This window comes from Cloeon dipterum, chromosome 3 (assembly GCF_949628265.1).
Source record: "Cloeon dipterum chromosome 3, ieCloDipt1.1, whole genome shotgun sequence".
Taxonomy (NCBI): Eukaryota; Metazoa; Arthropoda; class Insecta; order Ephemeroptera; family Baetidae; genus Cloeon; species Cloeon dipterum.
Window position 1 is genome coordinate 3,631,380 of NC_088788.1, and position 15,816 is coordinate 3,647,195.

At 36.8% G+C, this 15,816-nt stretch overlaps 4 protein-coding genes and 1 long non-coding RNA gene across 5 annotated transcripts; 2 read left to right on the plus strand and 3 right to left on the minus strand.

Annotated features, from left to right (window-relative positions):
• Positions 1-1,464: 1,464 nt before the first annotated feature.
• On the plus strand, positions 1,465-2,141 carry LOC135940526 (uncharacterized). The gene is made up of 4 exons (XM_065485445.1): positions 1,465-1,537; positions 1,591-1,633; positions 1,690-1,842; positions 1,962-2,141. Exons 1-4 carry the CDS (start codon positions 1,493-1,495, stop codon positions 2,030-2,032), a joined length of 312 nt encoding a protein of 103 aa, XP_065341517.1. The 5' UTR covers positions 1,465-1,492; the 3' UTR covers positions 2,033-2,141.
• Positions 2,133-6,958, minus strand: LOC135940525 (uncharacterized). The gene is made up of 3 exons (XM_065485444.1): positions 6,805-6,958; positions 4,680-5,034; positions 2,133-2,684 (listed from the first exon to the last, which is right to left on the minus strand). Exons 2-3 carry the CDS (start codon positions 5,031-5,033, stop codon positions 2,475-2,477), a joined length of 564 nt encoding a protein of 187 aa, XP_065341516.1. The 5' UTR covers position 5,034; positions 6,805-6,958; the 3' UTR covers positions 2,133-2,474.
• A 704-nt stretch (positions 6,959-7,662) lies between these two features.
• LOC135939737 (protein MAL2-like) lies at positions 7,663-10,381 on the minus strand. Its single transcript, XM_065484281.1, has 4 exons — positions 10,284-10,381; positions 8,842-9,179; positions 7,857-8,054; positions 7,663-7,785 (listed from the first exon to the last, which is right to left on the minus strand). Exons 2-4 carry the CDS (start codon positions 9,172-9,174, stop codon positions 7,735-7,737), a joined length of 582 nt encoding a protein of 193 aa, XP_065340353.1. The 5' UTR covers positions 9,175-9,179; positions 10,284-10,381; the 3' UTR covers positions 7,663-7,734.
• Positions 10,382-10,719: 338 nt separating this feature from the next.
• Positions 10,720-13,385, minus strand: LOC135939352 (CKLF-like MARVEL transmembrane domain-containing protein 8). The gene is made up of 3 exons (XM_065483679.1): positions 13,296-13,385; positions 11,944-12,319; positions 10,720-11,008 (listed from the first exon to the last, which is right to left on the minus strand). Exons 2-3 carry the CDS (start codon positions 12,292-12,294, stop codon positions 10,808-10,810), a joined length of 552 nt encoding a protein of 183 aa, XP_065339751.1. The 5' UTR covers positions 12,295-12,319; positions 13,296-13,385; the 3' UTR covers positions 10,720-10,807.
• A 1,253-nt stretch (positions 13,386-14,638) lies between these two features.
• LOC135940689 (uncharacterized) lies at positions 14,639-15,346 on the plus strand. The gene is made up of 2 exons (XR_010574911.1): positions 14,639-15,092; positions 15,167-15,346. It is a non-coding gene; the product is annotated as an uncharacterized LOC135940689 (long non-coding RNA).
• Positions 15,347-15,816: the final 470 nt, after the last annotated feature.

Genomic DNA, 15,816 nt, shown 5'->3' on the forward strand with positions numbered 1-15,816 from the left:
AATTAACAAAAACAGAAAATGTTTTATTTATTTATTTATTCCTCTTACATCATGTTATACATTAAAAAAAGAGTAAAAAGGCACTCGAAAAAGCGATCAGGTCGTTAAAACGTCGGCAATCAAGAGATAACCGAGTCAAACAAGAGGCCTATGCAAAACACTTTAAAATTTTTGCCACAGATGAACTTTAAGGTCAGATGAAAAATACTCAAACTGTCTGGCTTTTGATGTGGCTGAGGTAAATTATATTCCATTGCTCGCCGGCGATCCGAAAAGAAAAAGCTCGTTGACCAAAAAGTGTTCTAACCGGGGGCGGCAGCAAGCGCCCTTCACCTTCCAGAACTGGGCCAGCCAACAAGCGCGCCGTCGCATCGAAGTCCGTCACACCACTGCTACAAAAACTCAAAAAACTCAAAGAGAGGCGGGATCTTTTACATAAAATTGATTGTTAATTTTGAAAAGGATATAAAAAGTCAAATTTTTTGCTGTGTTCTTCACGAATTAAATATTTTATTTAAGAAATAAATGACAAAGAGTGCCTTTTTACCTCATTTGCATATTTTTAAATAGGAATCGAAGGATAATTATGTGATTCGAGTTGTTTTTAGATTAAATAAAATTTACTTTGCAGACCCAACAATTTGAAAAACTTCTAGAATCGACCAAAATTACAGTTTTAAAAGCAACACAAATTAATGCTCTAAAGTTAGTATATAAAATTCATTTTAAAACGGCTGCTCCCATATACGAACAAATGAGGAATGGGTGACTCAAGAATTGAAATAACTGTACAAAAATCATCACACACATTCTTGAACTGTGCAGCGCCAGGCTGTTTCCGCCCTGTATATATATGCCTCACCAGATCAGCAGTATTTTAATTTGTCTTTAACGTTTTTGAGCCAATTATTCCGTTTGTTCACCGTCTGGAGGAGAAGTTATTAATTCACTTTTATCCAATTATTCATACCGACCGAAATAAATGTTTTAAATATAGAATTCTTTAGGACATATATATCATAGAGTGTGTATATGATTTTATGTGAGTTCAAAGCATATTTTAAATAATTAAAATTGCTATATATTCCCACATATTGGAAGATCATAAATAAATACTTGATCCGCAGCCCTAATTTAAATTGGTATTCAAAGTTCAGCCGTACAAAAATGTCCTAATTTGTATAGGTAAAAAACTAATAAAAATTTCAGACACAGAGTCAAATTGAATAATGTTGACGGACCTAACAAGCATGACTCAATTTGATCTGTCATAAGCGGATGACATTCCATTTTCACATGTGTTTGAATCATGTGACACCATTATAAAGTCTTTTCGACAAATTTTGGCAAATTTTTAAACAAACAAAAGTTTTTGCTCAGTCAGCATCACGCGCTTGCAGCAATTTCGTGCAAATTGCATGAAAATTGGCATAAAAAATGATATAAATAGGAGCACGACGCGACACACGGCATATTCAGTGCTCTGAAAAAAATGACTCGTGTGCTCCTCTTGCTCGTTGTCCTCGTGACCATCCAGGTAAAATTTTCCAGTCTTTAAAAGTCGCCTTAACTCAAAAGAGGTTTTCGCAGGTCGTACTCTGCAGTGACGACTCTCCTGGACTGCCCGGATCACGTGAAAATTATTTAAATTAGCTGTGGAATTATTAAGGTTGCATTTTTTCGCTAAAGGTGGATTGCAAAAGAAGGCCTGCGATGGTGACGGAAGTTCTGGGGTTGCTAGTGACTACCCAGAGGGTGTTGATCCATCAAACCGGCTGACGAAACAGCGAAATCAACAAAACACAAATGGCAGACTCCAAAGAGCTGGAAACAATAACGGCAGTAAGTAGTAGAAGAAATTAACGCTTACAAAATCAACATGTCTGATGTTAATTTATGTGAAACTTGGCATTTTTTATAAATGCAACGCAAAATGATTTTATGTTCGATTTTCAAAATAGATGGCCAACGCAATCAAAGACAAAAAGGAAACAAATATCCAAGGACCACCACCAGCACCGAGTCCCCTTAAATTCTTCAATTAAATTACCACCACGCACAGTAAACGACAAATTTGTTTGTATTAAAAGAACAATTATTGATTTTGCTGGAAACTAAATAAAAATCGGCTATAATTTTAATCTATTTATATTTTTATTACACGTATTTATTCCTAAAAATAATCCTTTTATATCTGAAATGTTTGATTCAGATCAAAATTAAACGTCAAGTATTAAAATATTACAAAACTATGTACAAAAACTTAACAAGCTGATGGCAAAAGTATTACATTAAGAATACAAAGGCGAGACTTGTTGGGTTCAAAATTGGATTTTGAAAAGGGAATGTTGAACTGTAGCATTTTTAACAATTAATTAAAAAGTAGTAGAATAGAATTGCATCCAAAATTCAATTCAGCTTTTTCTGTTTGATATGATATTTGGCGTTGGCTGCGCTCAGGCCAGTCTCTGCGGTCACTGCTGCTGCTGCGGGTTGACCCCGGCCTGCCAGTCGAGGTAGAGGAAGTAAGTGCTGCCCGCGTAGGCCAACGAGTTGAACAGCCCGAATGAGCCGGCTGCGATGTTGGCCGCGCGGCCGTAGTCGTTCGTCGGACTCCACACGGACAGCTGCACGATGAACGCGATCACGTACAACGCCGTGAACACAACGTAGTTGGCAAACTCCTGCAAAAAACAAAATTACAACCGATTAATTTTAATGAGTAAAATTAACATTTGAGATAACAGTTAAAGTGGAATGATGCAGGGCAACAGTTGAAAATTATTTGGATTGTTTGATGCCATAAACAATTTGTTGAACAATTTGCAATAGGAAAAGGACATTCCTACAGTAAAAATACAAATTTTGCCTATTTTCTCCAAAATTTGCAGTGCTTGAACATATTTTCTTGGCATATTGCGATTCCTCTCGTCGAGATCTGTCCAATTGTGTATGCCAATTATTGGGGAAACTCTTGGTTTTGAAATTAAATCGGATTTCAAGTAAGGAGACAGCCATTACCATTTGAAAAGCACGCTAACTTTCCAAACAATTTTCTCAAAAAATTACAGTGCTTCTTATTGTTAGGCCAATTTAGGCTTTAACTGAATCCTAAGGGACGAGTTTATGCATTGGCAACAAGCATTTTCCAGGTTTTTGCAGTATCATTCCTCTTTAAATCAGGACAGCATAATTCGGTTGTTGTTTCTCAGTGGTGCATTGTAGAAAATTGCAGGTACAAAAATCAATTTCCACTCTCCATCCATTCCATTTAAGATATTTTTACTCATAAGTTATGGAGAGTAAAATATAGAATTGAAAAGCGACGCTGTTCTGTTTAATTTAGATATAAATATAATAAGGAAACTTCAGTTGGACATATTTTAAATCTAATTGTGTCCAGTTTCTTCCCAAGCAAAATTGCTGTTGTAAACGACGTAAAAAGTTGTTTTCAAATTAATTTCCCGTTTACAGGAATTATATTAAAACTGCTAGGCAAATTAATATTTATTGCTGGTGACGATGTAAGCAGACGAACTGAAGGAATACAGGTCATATTATAATGTTTCCAGTTGAAATTAAATGCAGTTACCTTGACGTACGGAAGAGTTGTTCATTTAATAAAAATTAATTATTATAAGCTATAGCTATGAAGCTTTAAATTAATTTTTCCTTGATATAGATAACTTTATTTTTTATCCTTTTCTGTGAGCTAGAAAAACTTGAAATCAGGCTAAAAGTTCATCCAGTAGATCTCCTCGATATTATAAAATATGTAATCAAACTGGGGACAGTCTTCTCTCTCTGCTCTACATTTTAAAATGCAGCAAGGGATTTCCCGTTATTTATAGATGTACGGCTTTATCCTTCAGATTTTTCATTGACTTCACTCTGTTAAATTTTAATCCTTACTTTTCCAGGATTTATCAAAAGAGTGCCAACAGTTGAAAAAATATCATATATGGAAATGACAGCAGTATTTTCAATAAATTAAAACAGGAACACTGCTAAGAACGTTAAATACCAAATTTAAAATTATACCACCAATTTTGAGCATTTAATCGAGTGGTCCAGTAATTCTACTGACAATTCTTCTGTCACTGACTTGAGTTCATTATAGTTTCGAAATTAACTTTTTATGACTAAAAAATTTAATCGAGAAAAATTGCTTAACAATTTTTAAATATGTACAACTTGGCTTCAAAGCGTAAAATGCTTTATTTACTTATTGCAAGTGGTTTTTCTCGAGAAAAAACCGGGAGAAACTGGACAGAAAAATGCTGCAAATCTGATTTGCCTCCTTTATTTTTAAACAGGATTTTTTCATATTTTTTTATAAGTTGATTTGTTAATTTGAAGCTAATTTTAATTACTCCTGACTTGTCATTAAAAATTATTTAAATACGAAAAGATGTCTAAATAAATGAAAGTGTTTTTTGCTGGAGTTGGAATTTTTCAATTTCTTTGCTTGTACGGTCAAATAGTGAAAATTAAAAATGACACAATCAATTGGAGGATCTCGAAGCACAATTTTTAAACCTTCACTTTCTGAACGTACAAACAACAGATTAATTTTTCTCAATTATTTTAAAATATTTTCTTCAAAATCAGGAATTCATTTACTCCTTTTTAAAGAAAAATGTTAAAAAATATTATATTATTTAAAAAGGTATACTCACAGTGAGGGTCCAGTTGATGGGCAGTTTGAGCGCCTCCCTGATGGACAGCAGGTAGAGGAAAACCCAGACGAGTGTGGCGATGAAGGCGGTGACGGCGACAAAGAGGAACCAGTGGGTGCCGTCCTTGCGGGCCGGCGACGCGCACGCCATGCAAATGATCCCGAACAGCACTTGCGCCAGTTTCAGGATGCCTGGCGGGCCGAGGAAGTAGGCCACGTTGAACTGGAGCCAGTGCAGGCTGCCGCCGGGGTTTTGGCCGGGGTCCGTCTTCACGCTCGCCTGCTGCGCGGCTTGTTGCTGCTGCTGCTGCTGCGGCACCGTTTGCGCCGGCGGAACCTGCGTCTCGGCCATCATCCTGTCAGATCGAAAAATTATACTTTTATTTCATTTCAGGCGTAGCACTACTTATTCTGGAAATTAGATGGACAGAAGGGGAATAGGATTTTTACGACTTTTTTTTTTGTTTATTTCTGTTTGACTGAAGCTAAAATTCAGGGTTCGGATTCACGCGACGCGCAGATATGGCGTCTGGTAGAGTACGGCGGGAAAGTTTCAAACGTAAAAGGAAATTTATCATGAAAATACCTTCAGCACAATGAATATTTTTGTTGTTATTTCTTTACTAACAGCTGATTAGCCCGGTAATTGGCGAATCGACCGTTAGATGGCACGTCAGGCTATTGGAAATTTAACAAAATACGCGGAAATGAAATTATATGGTCGGCACGCCTCTTTTTCGACGCTTCTGATTGGCTGACTGGATTGACCTCCATTATTTCGACGCCATATTGACTTCTGACCGGCGGGAAACTACCACAGATCGCAACCTGGCCCCCGGCTCTTCTTTGCTAACTCAAGTTGTATTTTTTGAGCATGATTAAATAAATTAAAAATTGTGTGTCACTGATAAAAATTAAAAATGAATGTTAAAAGAAGCGTTTAATTTGTCCCATTTGAAAATAATAATAAGGTTTTGTCCCTTCCCAATTTTGTCACAATTCATTCAAACCATTTTAACTGAAATGATTGTATGTTTAAATCCTTATCTTCCTCAAAAAATACTTAAAATTGTATTATTGTACATCCTGAAGCGCTGACGAGTGCTCTGAAAGTCGTCAACCAACTGTATGTCACCCTTTCAAGGCTGAAAATAATTACTCACTCTCATATATACACTGCACGTTTACGACTCATTTCCTTTACCGTGCAAAAATTTCCGGTAAAAACTGCTTTTTGTTTGCTCCGAAAAGTTACGCACTTTTTGTAACATTAAATTTTAAACAAAATTTTCCACTTGGAAATTTTCCTCGTGTTTATTTTCCTTCCGCTCATCATGACAGAAATTTTTATTTTTAGGGTTAAAAATTAGATTAAATGTTGATAAAAAAAAACTGCTAAACTGGAACCAAACCATTGTTTAATGTTGCTTTGGTCTTTAAAAAGAGCAATTTTTAATTCGTGCGAAAAGAAAAAATGCTGGAGGAATAAATTGTTCAATTTGATCAATTTTCAATTGGTTAAAATATTGGAATTTAAATAATTTTTTAACTACAGAGCATAGACAAAATTTTCCAGGCGTAGTGTTTTATGAGATCAGCACCGCCTACTGCGCTAAAAACCTCGTCATCCTGCATAATATAATGCGCGTATTGTGCACTCCATAGCTCTAATTGGCAAAGCTGCTGTGTTTAACAGTTTTGTGCGAGAAAAAGCAACATCAGCAGCTACCCGTTCGTTGGAGCAAAACAAGGCTGCGCGGACACTGCCGACGAGAATACTAATTACCGGCCAGCCAGCCTCTTTATAACTGTTCATATAAGAATGATCCAACCAGGAATAGACGAGAGAGACGCAAAGAATGAGAGACGCGCGCTCAGGTCTAAATTTGGGCATGCCCGCAACTTCTTTCCTGCCGAATTTCAACAAAAACCAAGCCCAGAAAAATACGAAAACTGCTTCAATTGTTAAATTTATAAGAGAACAGTTATTTTTTCTCTTAAAAACAAAACAAAACAAAACAAATAAATCGTGGCGGAAGATCACGTTTGAAATTTAAAAGCAACCTGCTTTTGGAATTTCCGCAGCGCTGCTTTTAAAATCATAAAAGCGACCCCATTTTCCTTACCTGATATTCTTTTCCGGTAGTATTCGTGTGTGTGTCTGCTGTGTTGGCAGGCGAGTTTTAACTGACTGACTGACTGGCCTTGTGGCTCTTCGTCGCACACGGAGGAGTGAACCTTACGAAGAGCAACCGTGTGACGTAACAGCCTGAATTACCGCCGTGAGATAACGCGTGCGTATACATATACGTGGTAGGTAGGTAGGTAGGTAGGTTGGCTGCATGGGCGGAGAACGCCGGAGGAAGAGAACAAAACCGGCCGACCGACACGCCGCATGTGTGTGTGTTTTATTTTAATATAGTATTGCGCGTGCATACGGCGTCTATTCAGGGCTCTGGTGCAAAAGGACGCGTGTGTGTTTGTGTGTGCGATGCGCCGGCATTACTCATGCACCCACCCACTTGAAAACACTTTCTTACTTTCGATAAGCCTTCGAACAACCGCATGACGCGTGTTTTTCTCTAGCAAAAAAGGAACGATTTATTTTTTTTAAATTACTCTTTGTTGCAAGCAGGGTTATTTGCTCTAAATTTTCTGAGCTATATATTTATCAATCAATTAATATTTAAAATAATTGAAAAAAGGATTGATAAATTTAAAGCCAAAATTTACCTCCTAAGCAGAATTGTAAATTATTTAAAAATTGGTTGGAAAATTTACACGCAATCTCCCTTATTGATTTCTTATTTAATATCACAACAAATGAGTTTCTTCATAAAACTGCACACGCGGTTGAAAGCGAATAAAAATTGCATATTTTATTTCAACAGCAAATATTTTTACTTAAAAATAAAATTACTTACCAGTGAATTTAATTTCCAAATAAAATCAAGGAGTGTATACTGCCAACAAAAACTTCGCAGTTCCATTTAAGCTCGAACACATTTTTATTTTATTATTAATTATAATAAGAAAAAATATAAAACTGCATCTTCTTAACATCTTGAGCATCGTCTTTCCTGGACCCTTGACGAAGTCTTAAACTTCTGCAACACGTAAAATTGATTTTCAGTAAGAGCGACCGCTTCAGAATTATCTTCTTTTTTTTGCTAATTACGTGGCGTAGAACGAGTTTCCAAAAATGCGAGGAAAGCGCTGGCTGCGTAGGCAATTGTGTTGAAAACGCCGAAACTGCCTGCCGCCAAATTAGCGCCCTTGGAGGGAAGTTTATTGGACGCCGGCCCCCAAACTCCCAGTTGAGCTGTGCGGCCGCTGTAAAATAGAGGACCGCAAGAATCGCGAAGCTAACCAATTCCTGCAAAAGATCACAAGAAGATATTAGAAATTTTTCTTTCTGATAATTTAAGTTACAATTGGGTCTTTTATTTCTGTTTTACTATGAATATTTTAAAATTTAATTAACAGATTTTTCGAAGACCTGATTTTAAAATATAAAAAATTAATTTTTAAGGAGTTAAGCAAATCTCGTTTATTTTCTGGAGTTTTTTGTTGGAAAATTTACGAACTTAAATTTTCTAAATGCATCAAATACAATTTTTGCGCTCAAATTGGCCATTTGTGTAAACCCATAGTGTTTGAAGCCCCCAACCGATGGCGCCACAGTATACTTAATTAATAAATTTAATTTTAATTAACTTCCGCTGTGATTTCAGACTCAATCCTGCCAATGTGCATTCTTCACTTAAAATTCTTTCTTTTGACGTGCTGAAAACCAAAATCGGTTCAGCCATTCTCCGTAGAAACGTTGGTAAAGATTTTTTTTATTTCAAAAATTGGTTTTCACGATTTTACGGCGATTGGCTGAACCGATTTTGGTTTTCAGCACGTCAAAAAATAGCAAATTAATTGAAGAATGCACAGTAGCTAGATTGAGTCTGAAATCACAGCGGAAGTGCCTTAAAATCGAAAGTCTACGGTGTCTCCATCTGTTGGCGGCTTCGAACACTTAGGGTTTATGCAACTGGTGAATTTTAGTGTTCAATTTATTTTTTAAACTTAAAGAAACTGAGAAAAAATTTCACTATTATAGTTTACGAGTTAAAATGATAGGATTAAATAAAAATAAGAAGAAAAACACTAACTACGGCGTTCCAGTTGACACCAGCGACGGATCCCATGACGTTAAACATGTAATTGATGATCCACAGGATGGTGAATATGAACGAAATCGCCGCTACAAAGAGAAACCAGCCCGTGGCGGGATGCTGGGCGGGCGAGGCGCACGCCAGGCAGATGATGCCGAAGACGAATTCAACCAGCAGCAGCATGCCGGCCACTGTCGTGTAGAACCTGGAAAAGTCCAACCGGATGCCGCCGCCACCTAAACTCGGTTCCGGGGCAGGGGGTAACACCGTCGGGCCGTCCGGTAGCGGGGGCACCGGAAGCTCTTCTGTTCGTGACCAGTCCGTCATCATAGCCGCTGAAATTAAACAAAGGGGTGCATCTGACAAGGGTATTGATTGTCACTCATCAAAAAATAGATTTTAGAGGCTGATTTTCTAAGAAGGAAACGAGACGACTGGTTAAAGAGAGGAAATTTTTTATTGGATCAAGGGGAAAAGTGGTTTTCTACGAGGTAAATTGATTGATGCTTCAATTGACCAGTTGTATAAACCCTTAGTGTTCGAAGCCGCCAACAGATGGCGCCACTGTATAATTTATTAAAAAAAATAGTTTTACGGCACTTCCGCTGTGATTTCAGACTCAATTCTGCTACTGTGCATTCTTCACTTAATATGCTTTCTTTTGACGTGCTGAAAACCAAAATCCGTTCAGCCATTCTCCGTAGAAACGTCGGAAAAGATTTTTTTATTTCTAAAACTTGTTTTTCACGATTCTATGGCGATTGGCTGAACCGATTTTGGTTTTCAGAACGTCAAAAGAAAGTATAATAAGTGAAGAATGCACAGTAGCTAGTTCGAGTCTGAAATCGTAGCGGAAATGCCTTAAAATTAAATTTGTTACGAAAGTTAACGGTGTCGCCATCTGTTTGCGGCTTTAAACACTAAGGGTTTATTATACAACTGGTTAAATTTGACAGGAAATTATTAAAGTTTTTCTTTGAAGGGGTTTCTGGACAAAACACCGTAAATCAATGAATAAAATCCAAATAATCTGGAAAGCTACTAAATTTCTTGTTTGTTTATACTAATCAAAATAAGCTAAAATATCCGAATAGAAAAAATTGAATTTACGCCAAAAAAATGTTTTTTGTCTAGCAGAGGACTTTACATTTTGTGTAGCCATTTCATCTTATAAATTATTTATTGTTTTCCATGAAAGATAGGTGGCTGTTAGCTGCAGATTCCTGAGATATAGTAACAACAACAGTGCTGACAAACGCGAATTAATCCATAAAGCCACTGAAATGCTCTAGTACTGCGAGCTGGGGTAAACAGCTACTTCTGCAGCTCTTATTGAGTTGATATTGGAAGGGTTGTTGCTAGCAAGACCATCAGTACTTTGATACTAATTGAATGTTTGCAAAATTTCTCATAAAAAAGGGAACATATGTATTTTCTACCTTGTTAAATTTGTGAAACGTCGTTTCAGATCTGAGTCGCTTAACGATCCGCTTGTGACTGATGGCCGCTGAGGCAAACGCGATTTCCTAATCTCTTTATCAGCAACTGATAGGAATTCAGTCAAATATTGTCCTTAAGTATGTAATCTAAATTCATCACCACTTGGATATATACGTCACTTTCGAGGAATTCTGAATTTAATACTCTTATTGTTTCAGTTTCATCATGAGGGAAGGGTGAGGAAGCTTGCAAAACAAACCAAAATTTGATATTTCTTTATTTATTTTAAGCGAGAATGATTTAGTTCTTCGCAGGGCTCCATACTTCAATTGCGGTAAAAATGTAATTATAATCAAACAAAAAGTCTCCTAGACTTTTTGAAATGGACTCATGCCGAAGGGTAAAAAATTAAGAAATTAAATTATACACGACAAGTTATAATAATTGTAAATTAGATTTTAATGAAAAATGAATCACAAAAACAATGGAAATGATGAGTAAAAAATATCACGAGAGCATAAAATTAGCTTCTGATCGGCTCTGCTTTCCACTCGACGAAAGCGAAGTATGTGCTGGCGCAGTAGAGGATGAAATTGAAGAGACCGAAGCTGCCAGCTGCCAAATTCGCGCCTGCCCCTGACTGAACGGGAGGAGACCAAATGGACAGCTGCGTGATGAAGGCTGTCAGGTAGAGCACCGACAATGCACCGTGACATCCCATTTCCTGCAACAGAAATTTCCATTTTTAAAAATCCATATTTGTTATCAAATGAAAGTAAACTGGCAACTTTTCACATTTTCTTACGCATTCCATGAATTGTTTTTTTAAAAGTAAAATTACAAATTCATTTTCCCGTTGAAAACTTGAATGAAAAAAACATTAAATTTGCTTCTAGCTGCGTCAAAAACATAATATTATGGTTGGAAATTTTTTACGATCTGTTTTTTGTTTTCGTCTGATTTTCATTAGGCAACAATGTGCTCGGATCACGCAATTGTAAGACTTTAAAAATATTAAAAACCTTTAAACAGCCTTCGAAGCCTCATTAAAAAACACAAATATTTATGTCATACGGTGCTTGATGATTAAAAAACAGGAAATTTTAAATTTTTTTAAACTGTATAGTTTTTTAATCTAGTTGTTTCTAAATTGAATTCATTATTAAATAGAAACAAATTTTAATTTTACCTCAGTGTTCCGAAAAACAGAAGAAATACTTCAAAATTTTCATTCAGTTTTGAAAGTTGTTTTATCAGATAATTTTGCCAAGGTTCTATTTGCGCACATTTTTTATTTTGTGTAGCAAAATGGAGTCATTTATAGGGAAACATTTTAATAGCATTTTTCATTTTATATTATCTGATTGTAAAAATACTGAAAGCTGAGCATGTGCATACAATTGTTCTTTTAAAGAAAATAAAACTGCAGCCTCCAAAAATTTTTCAGCAGAAAATCACTGGGAAAAAATTAATATTTATCTAAATTTTTTATAAATCACTAAAACTGTGTCTCATTCCTTCAAAACAGTTGTCTAAAATAATATTATTCAACCTTAAATAAAAATGTTTCGAACTTTCAAACATATTCCCCGTTAAAAATTTATTTTTTTAATATTTCCTGTTTGTTCTACTGCAATCGAAAAAATTATAAAAACTCACAATCATATTCCACGGGAGGGACTTGAAGACGTCCTTAATGGTGAAAAAGTAGACGACGATCCAGAGGAAGGTGAGCAGAAACGAGATGACTACAACAAAGAGGAACCAGTGCGTGCCGGCTTTTTGGGCCGGCGCCGAGCACGCGATGCAGATGATGCCGAAGAGGAACTGCACCAGCCGCAGGATGCCTGGGATGGTTCTGATGAAGTGGTGGATGTCGATGTGGATGCCCCACAGGCCGCCGGAGGTCGAGCCCATGCCGTGGCTAGCCGGCACCCCCGATGGGTTCGTCGGCTGCTGCTGCGAGGCCGACGGCTCTTGCTGCTGGTTCTGCGACCATTCGGACATCATTGTTGCAAAATTTGGACTTCAGGAGCTGAAATAAAAATGATAATTTAGTATCGACTGAAAATTAAAATAAAAATATATTGTTTGTGTCTAAATCTCTGCAATGAGCTACTTTCTAGATTTCATTCTGAGAGAAAACGGTTTTTATATAGGCTTTGTAAATATATAAATTATGTGGTTTTCATTTGATTTACAAAACAGCAAGTTTAGAAAATAGAAAAATGTTTATCAACAGATGGTTGTTTAATAGTTTTAAATGTGTCATTCACGAAAACTGGTTGTTGAACCTTTTTTATCATATTATTATGATAGAATTTCATGTTATGGATATCGCTAACAGACGAGAAGTCGGCTTTGGCCGAAAAATATTTTATTTTGATTCTGACATTTCTGACGACATAGAGGAAAATATATTTTTAATTTTTTATCCAAAAATAATCCGAATTTACCTATAAAAATCCACCTGAATATTATTTTAAAGCTACTTAAAGAATTAAACATGAAAAATAATTGGAAATCCATGAATATTTAAGATTATTTGGTTAATATCGGTATAAACCATTTAAAATCCCCTTTAATTAAATTAAATAATTCCCCTACAGTAAAAGTGACGGTCTTTTTTTGCTATTGAAATACTGAGTAAACCAAATAATTAATTTCAACTGCGGTAAAACCTTTTGCTCGCTAACCACATTTCCGTCTGACGAGCATTATCTATGCCTCACACTCTGTAATATTTCTACAACAAACACGCGGCTCGATTCATTGTTTGTCACTTTTCTAGGTAAAGGACGGGTTTGAACTATGAGAGATAAGCATATAGGACTTATTCCGCACTCTTATCTCAGCGCAGGTGACACAATCCAAGAATTCTCTAAGAATCGTTTCCAAAAGTCTTGACAGAAAAATTAAAATGTTCCTTCGTTTTCGCGTAAAATATGGAATGCGTGTCAAGCGAAATTTTATCAGCGAGTCGACCCCTGGCCGCGTTGGACTTGACTCACCTGATATGTGCTCGCTATAGTGTGTGTAGGTGCAAATTCACTCACTCAGTGGCACGCCTGAAGTAACACTGCACTGCACTGATATCTCATCAAAAGCAGCACTGACTAAAGGCTGAGCGCGTATCGTGACGTGCCACTGATAAGAAACTCCCTTTTAAGGCTTTCCCTTTCTCCGATTGCCACACCGGCGCTGTCTGCAGTCCGACAGCGACTCCTATGCAACCCGCACGCCACCCGTGTGCTGCGGCTTTGCCTCACTTTTACTTCTACAGGGGTTCACAGCCACACATACACTTAAAAACCGTCTTTGATGAAGTTTCTGAGCACACCAGTCGATTCTTGAGGGTCGAATTTGGTAAAATGGATATTTTTCCGGCCAAAAAGTGTAGTATGACGTCGTGCGAACTTTTTTCCCGCCAAAACAATATGAATGCGAGAATTGCGCATGCGTGAGAGCTGGTTTGAGCACCTCTTGCAGAGAGACCGCCTGTTTGTCAGATCCAGCCAGCTCTGACGCATGCGCACTTCTCGCATTCATATTGTTTTGGCGGGAAAAAAGTTCACACGTCGCTCTGCACGTTTTGGTCGGAAAAATATCCACTTTAACTAATTCGACCATCAGGAATCGGTTGGTGTGCTTAGAAACTTTGTCAAAGACGGTCTAACTTACAATATTTGTGCGTTTTCAGATGATATTTGATAGAAAGGGAAATTCTGTCCAACTAAGAATTAATTTGACTATTATTAATATAAAAATTTCAAGAATGAAACAAAATTTAACTAATTCATCATAGTTTTCCTGAAGTGTCGCAATTTTCTCACATAATTTCTATTTTTAATTGACTTATTGTTAGATAAAATTAATGTATTTATGACAAAGTGTGAGAATTAACTAAAAACTGTTAGATTTTGACATTATATTCGGCTGATTCTCAACAAAGAGGTACGCAAAAAACTATCGGTGCGCTGTCATAAATAAGCCCATCAATAGATTCAGCTTGTTTATCAAACCAGCGGAAGCCAGATTTGCGATAAAATTGGTTCGCACTGCGCATATCCAAGATGTCGTCTGAATGTGGGAAGCAAAACGCTCTCTTTGGATTGCCGTTCGAGTGTCAAGAGTTTGTTTTTACGTTCCAAAAGACACAATTAGTCCACAAGTAATGCAAATTATACGTCCCAATATTGACGAAAACTTGCACTTCTTTTCGCGCATTTTCACGTGACCGTTTTTTCGCGCCATACTCCAACGGACGCCATGTCTGCGCGTCGCACGAATCTGGACCCCGCTGTATCAAACCAAAAATAATCTGTACAAGTTAAAAAGAACGAATGCTCAATAATGTAAATTATCACATTGAAAATGTTCGGTTTTAGTTAAAACGTTGCATAATCAGTATTTCTTATGTGTCATTTCCTTGATGTTACGCTGGCAGAGTCAGCATTTTTTTTTCATTTTTAGGTTATATAAGTGATAGGTTATAGGTTACAACCATATAAATCGAATGCAAAAGGCACCTCACTACAATCAGTTTTGAGACGCAGTTCTCACATCACATCGCAGAGGCAGATAACTCAAACCATGCACTTCGGACGTTTCATTTTCGTCCTTCTTCTGGCTATGGCTCTCATCCTCGGAGCTGCCAAGGCTTTGCCTGTGGAAAACAACTCAAATGTGGACACCTCGGAAGAACTTCCTTCGCGCAAGCATTATATTTGTGCTCTTCGACGCGTGAAGCTCTGCCCTGATGGACGAATACCAATACGCGGGAGATGTGGTCGAGACCGCCGAGGGAGGTAAGCATAATTATAAATAATGTTGTTTGCTTCGATCAAATCCAACATTAAATTAATATTTTTGCACATTTTAGAACTCAGATAAATACAGAGACGAAAGCAGAGACTACGGACAAGTATACAAAAATATGTGAATGCAGCTGGCAGTAACCCATATAAAGAAGCAAATTCCTTTGGATAGACGGGATAGAGGCACACATAATATTTGATTTCTGTATTTAATGGACATATTAAATACGTGTGTATTTTCAAGATATCGCCAATTTCATTTTTTAACCAACAAAACAATTTACGTGTATATTGATAAGATAAAATTGAAATTTTGTGAAAATATAGTATCCAAAATATTATTGTACAAATGGATTATTCATTTGTTAAAAACCAAGCGTATATTTTATATTTTTAACCTCATAATGAGATATATTTCCAATTTCTATTTTTACTCTGGATTTTTTATACACCAGACACAAACTAATTGAGAAAACGCTCCAAGAGGGGAGCATTTATCAAGAACAAAAATAATTCAACTATCATGCAAACGTGTAGCTTATATTGCAAGTTAAAATACATGATCAGTTTGTTGATTTGAGGCAAAAGTTTTAGAGGGCAGCCATAGCCAGTCAGCGATTAGCCGATAAAAATCACAAACTTGGACTCGTGACCCTGCCTGATTGTGTTGTGGAGGCAGTCTTGCAGTTCCCATCATGCTCTTCAGACATTTAAC

Bases quoted from the DNA above. Each gene is read 5' to 3' on its own strand.
- LOC135939737 (XM_065484281.1), bottom strand. From the start codon at position 9,174: ATGATGACGGACTGGTCACGAACAGAAGAGCTTCCGGTGCCCCCGCTA. The intron at 8,055-8,841 runs GTTAGTGTTTTT...GATCTTTTGCAG, and splicing joins GTGTCAACTGGAACGCCGTA to GAATTGGTTAGCTTCGCGAT. The intron at 7,786-7,856 runs GTAATTAGCAAA...TACGTGTTGCAG, and splicing joins GGAAACTCGTTCTACGCCAC to AAGTTTAAGACTTCGTCAAG.
- LOC135940526 (XM_065485445.1), top strand. From the start codon at position 1,493: ATGACTCGTGTGCTCCTCTTGCTCGTTGTCCTCGTGACCATCCAG. The intron at 1,634-1,689 runs GTGAAAATTATT...TTTTCGCTAAAG, and splicing joins TCCTGGACTGCCCGGATCAC to GTGGATTGCAAAAGAAGGCC. The intron at 1,843-1,961 runs GTAAGTAGTAGA...TTTTCAAAATAG, and splicing joins AGCTGGAAACAATAACGGCA to ATGGCCAACGCAATCAAAGA.
- LOC135939352 (XM_065483679.1), bottom strand. From the start codon at position 12,294: ATGATGTCCGAATGGTCGCAGAACCAGCAGCAAGAGCCGTCGGCCTCG. The intron at 11,009-11,943 runs GTGAGTTTTTAT...TTTCTGTTGCAG, and splicing joins CCCTCCCGTGGAATATGATT to GAAATGGGATGTCACGGTGC.
- LOC135940525 (XM_065485444.1), bottom strand. From the start codon at position 5,033: ATGATGGCCGAGACGCAGGTTCCGCCGGCGCAAACGGTGCCGCAGCAG. The intron at 2,685-4,679 runs GTGAGTATACCT...TGTTTTTTGCAG, and splicing joins CCATCAACTGGACCCTCACT to GAGTTTGCCAACTACGTTGT.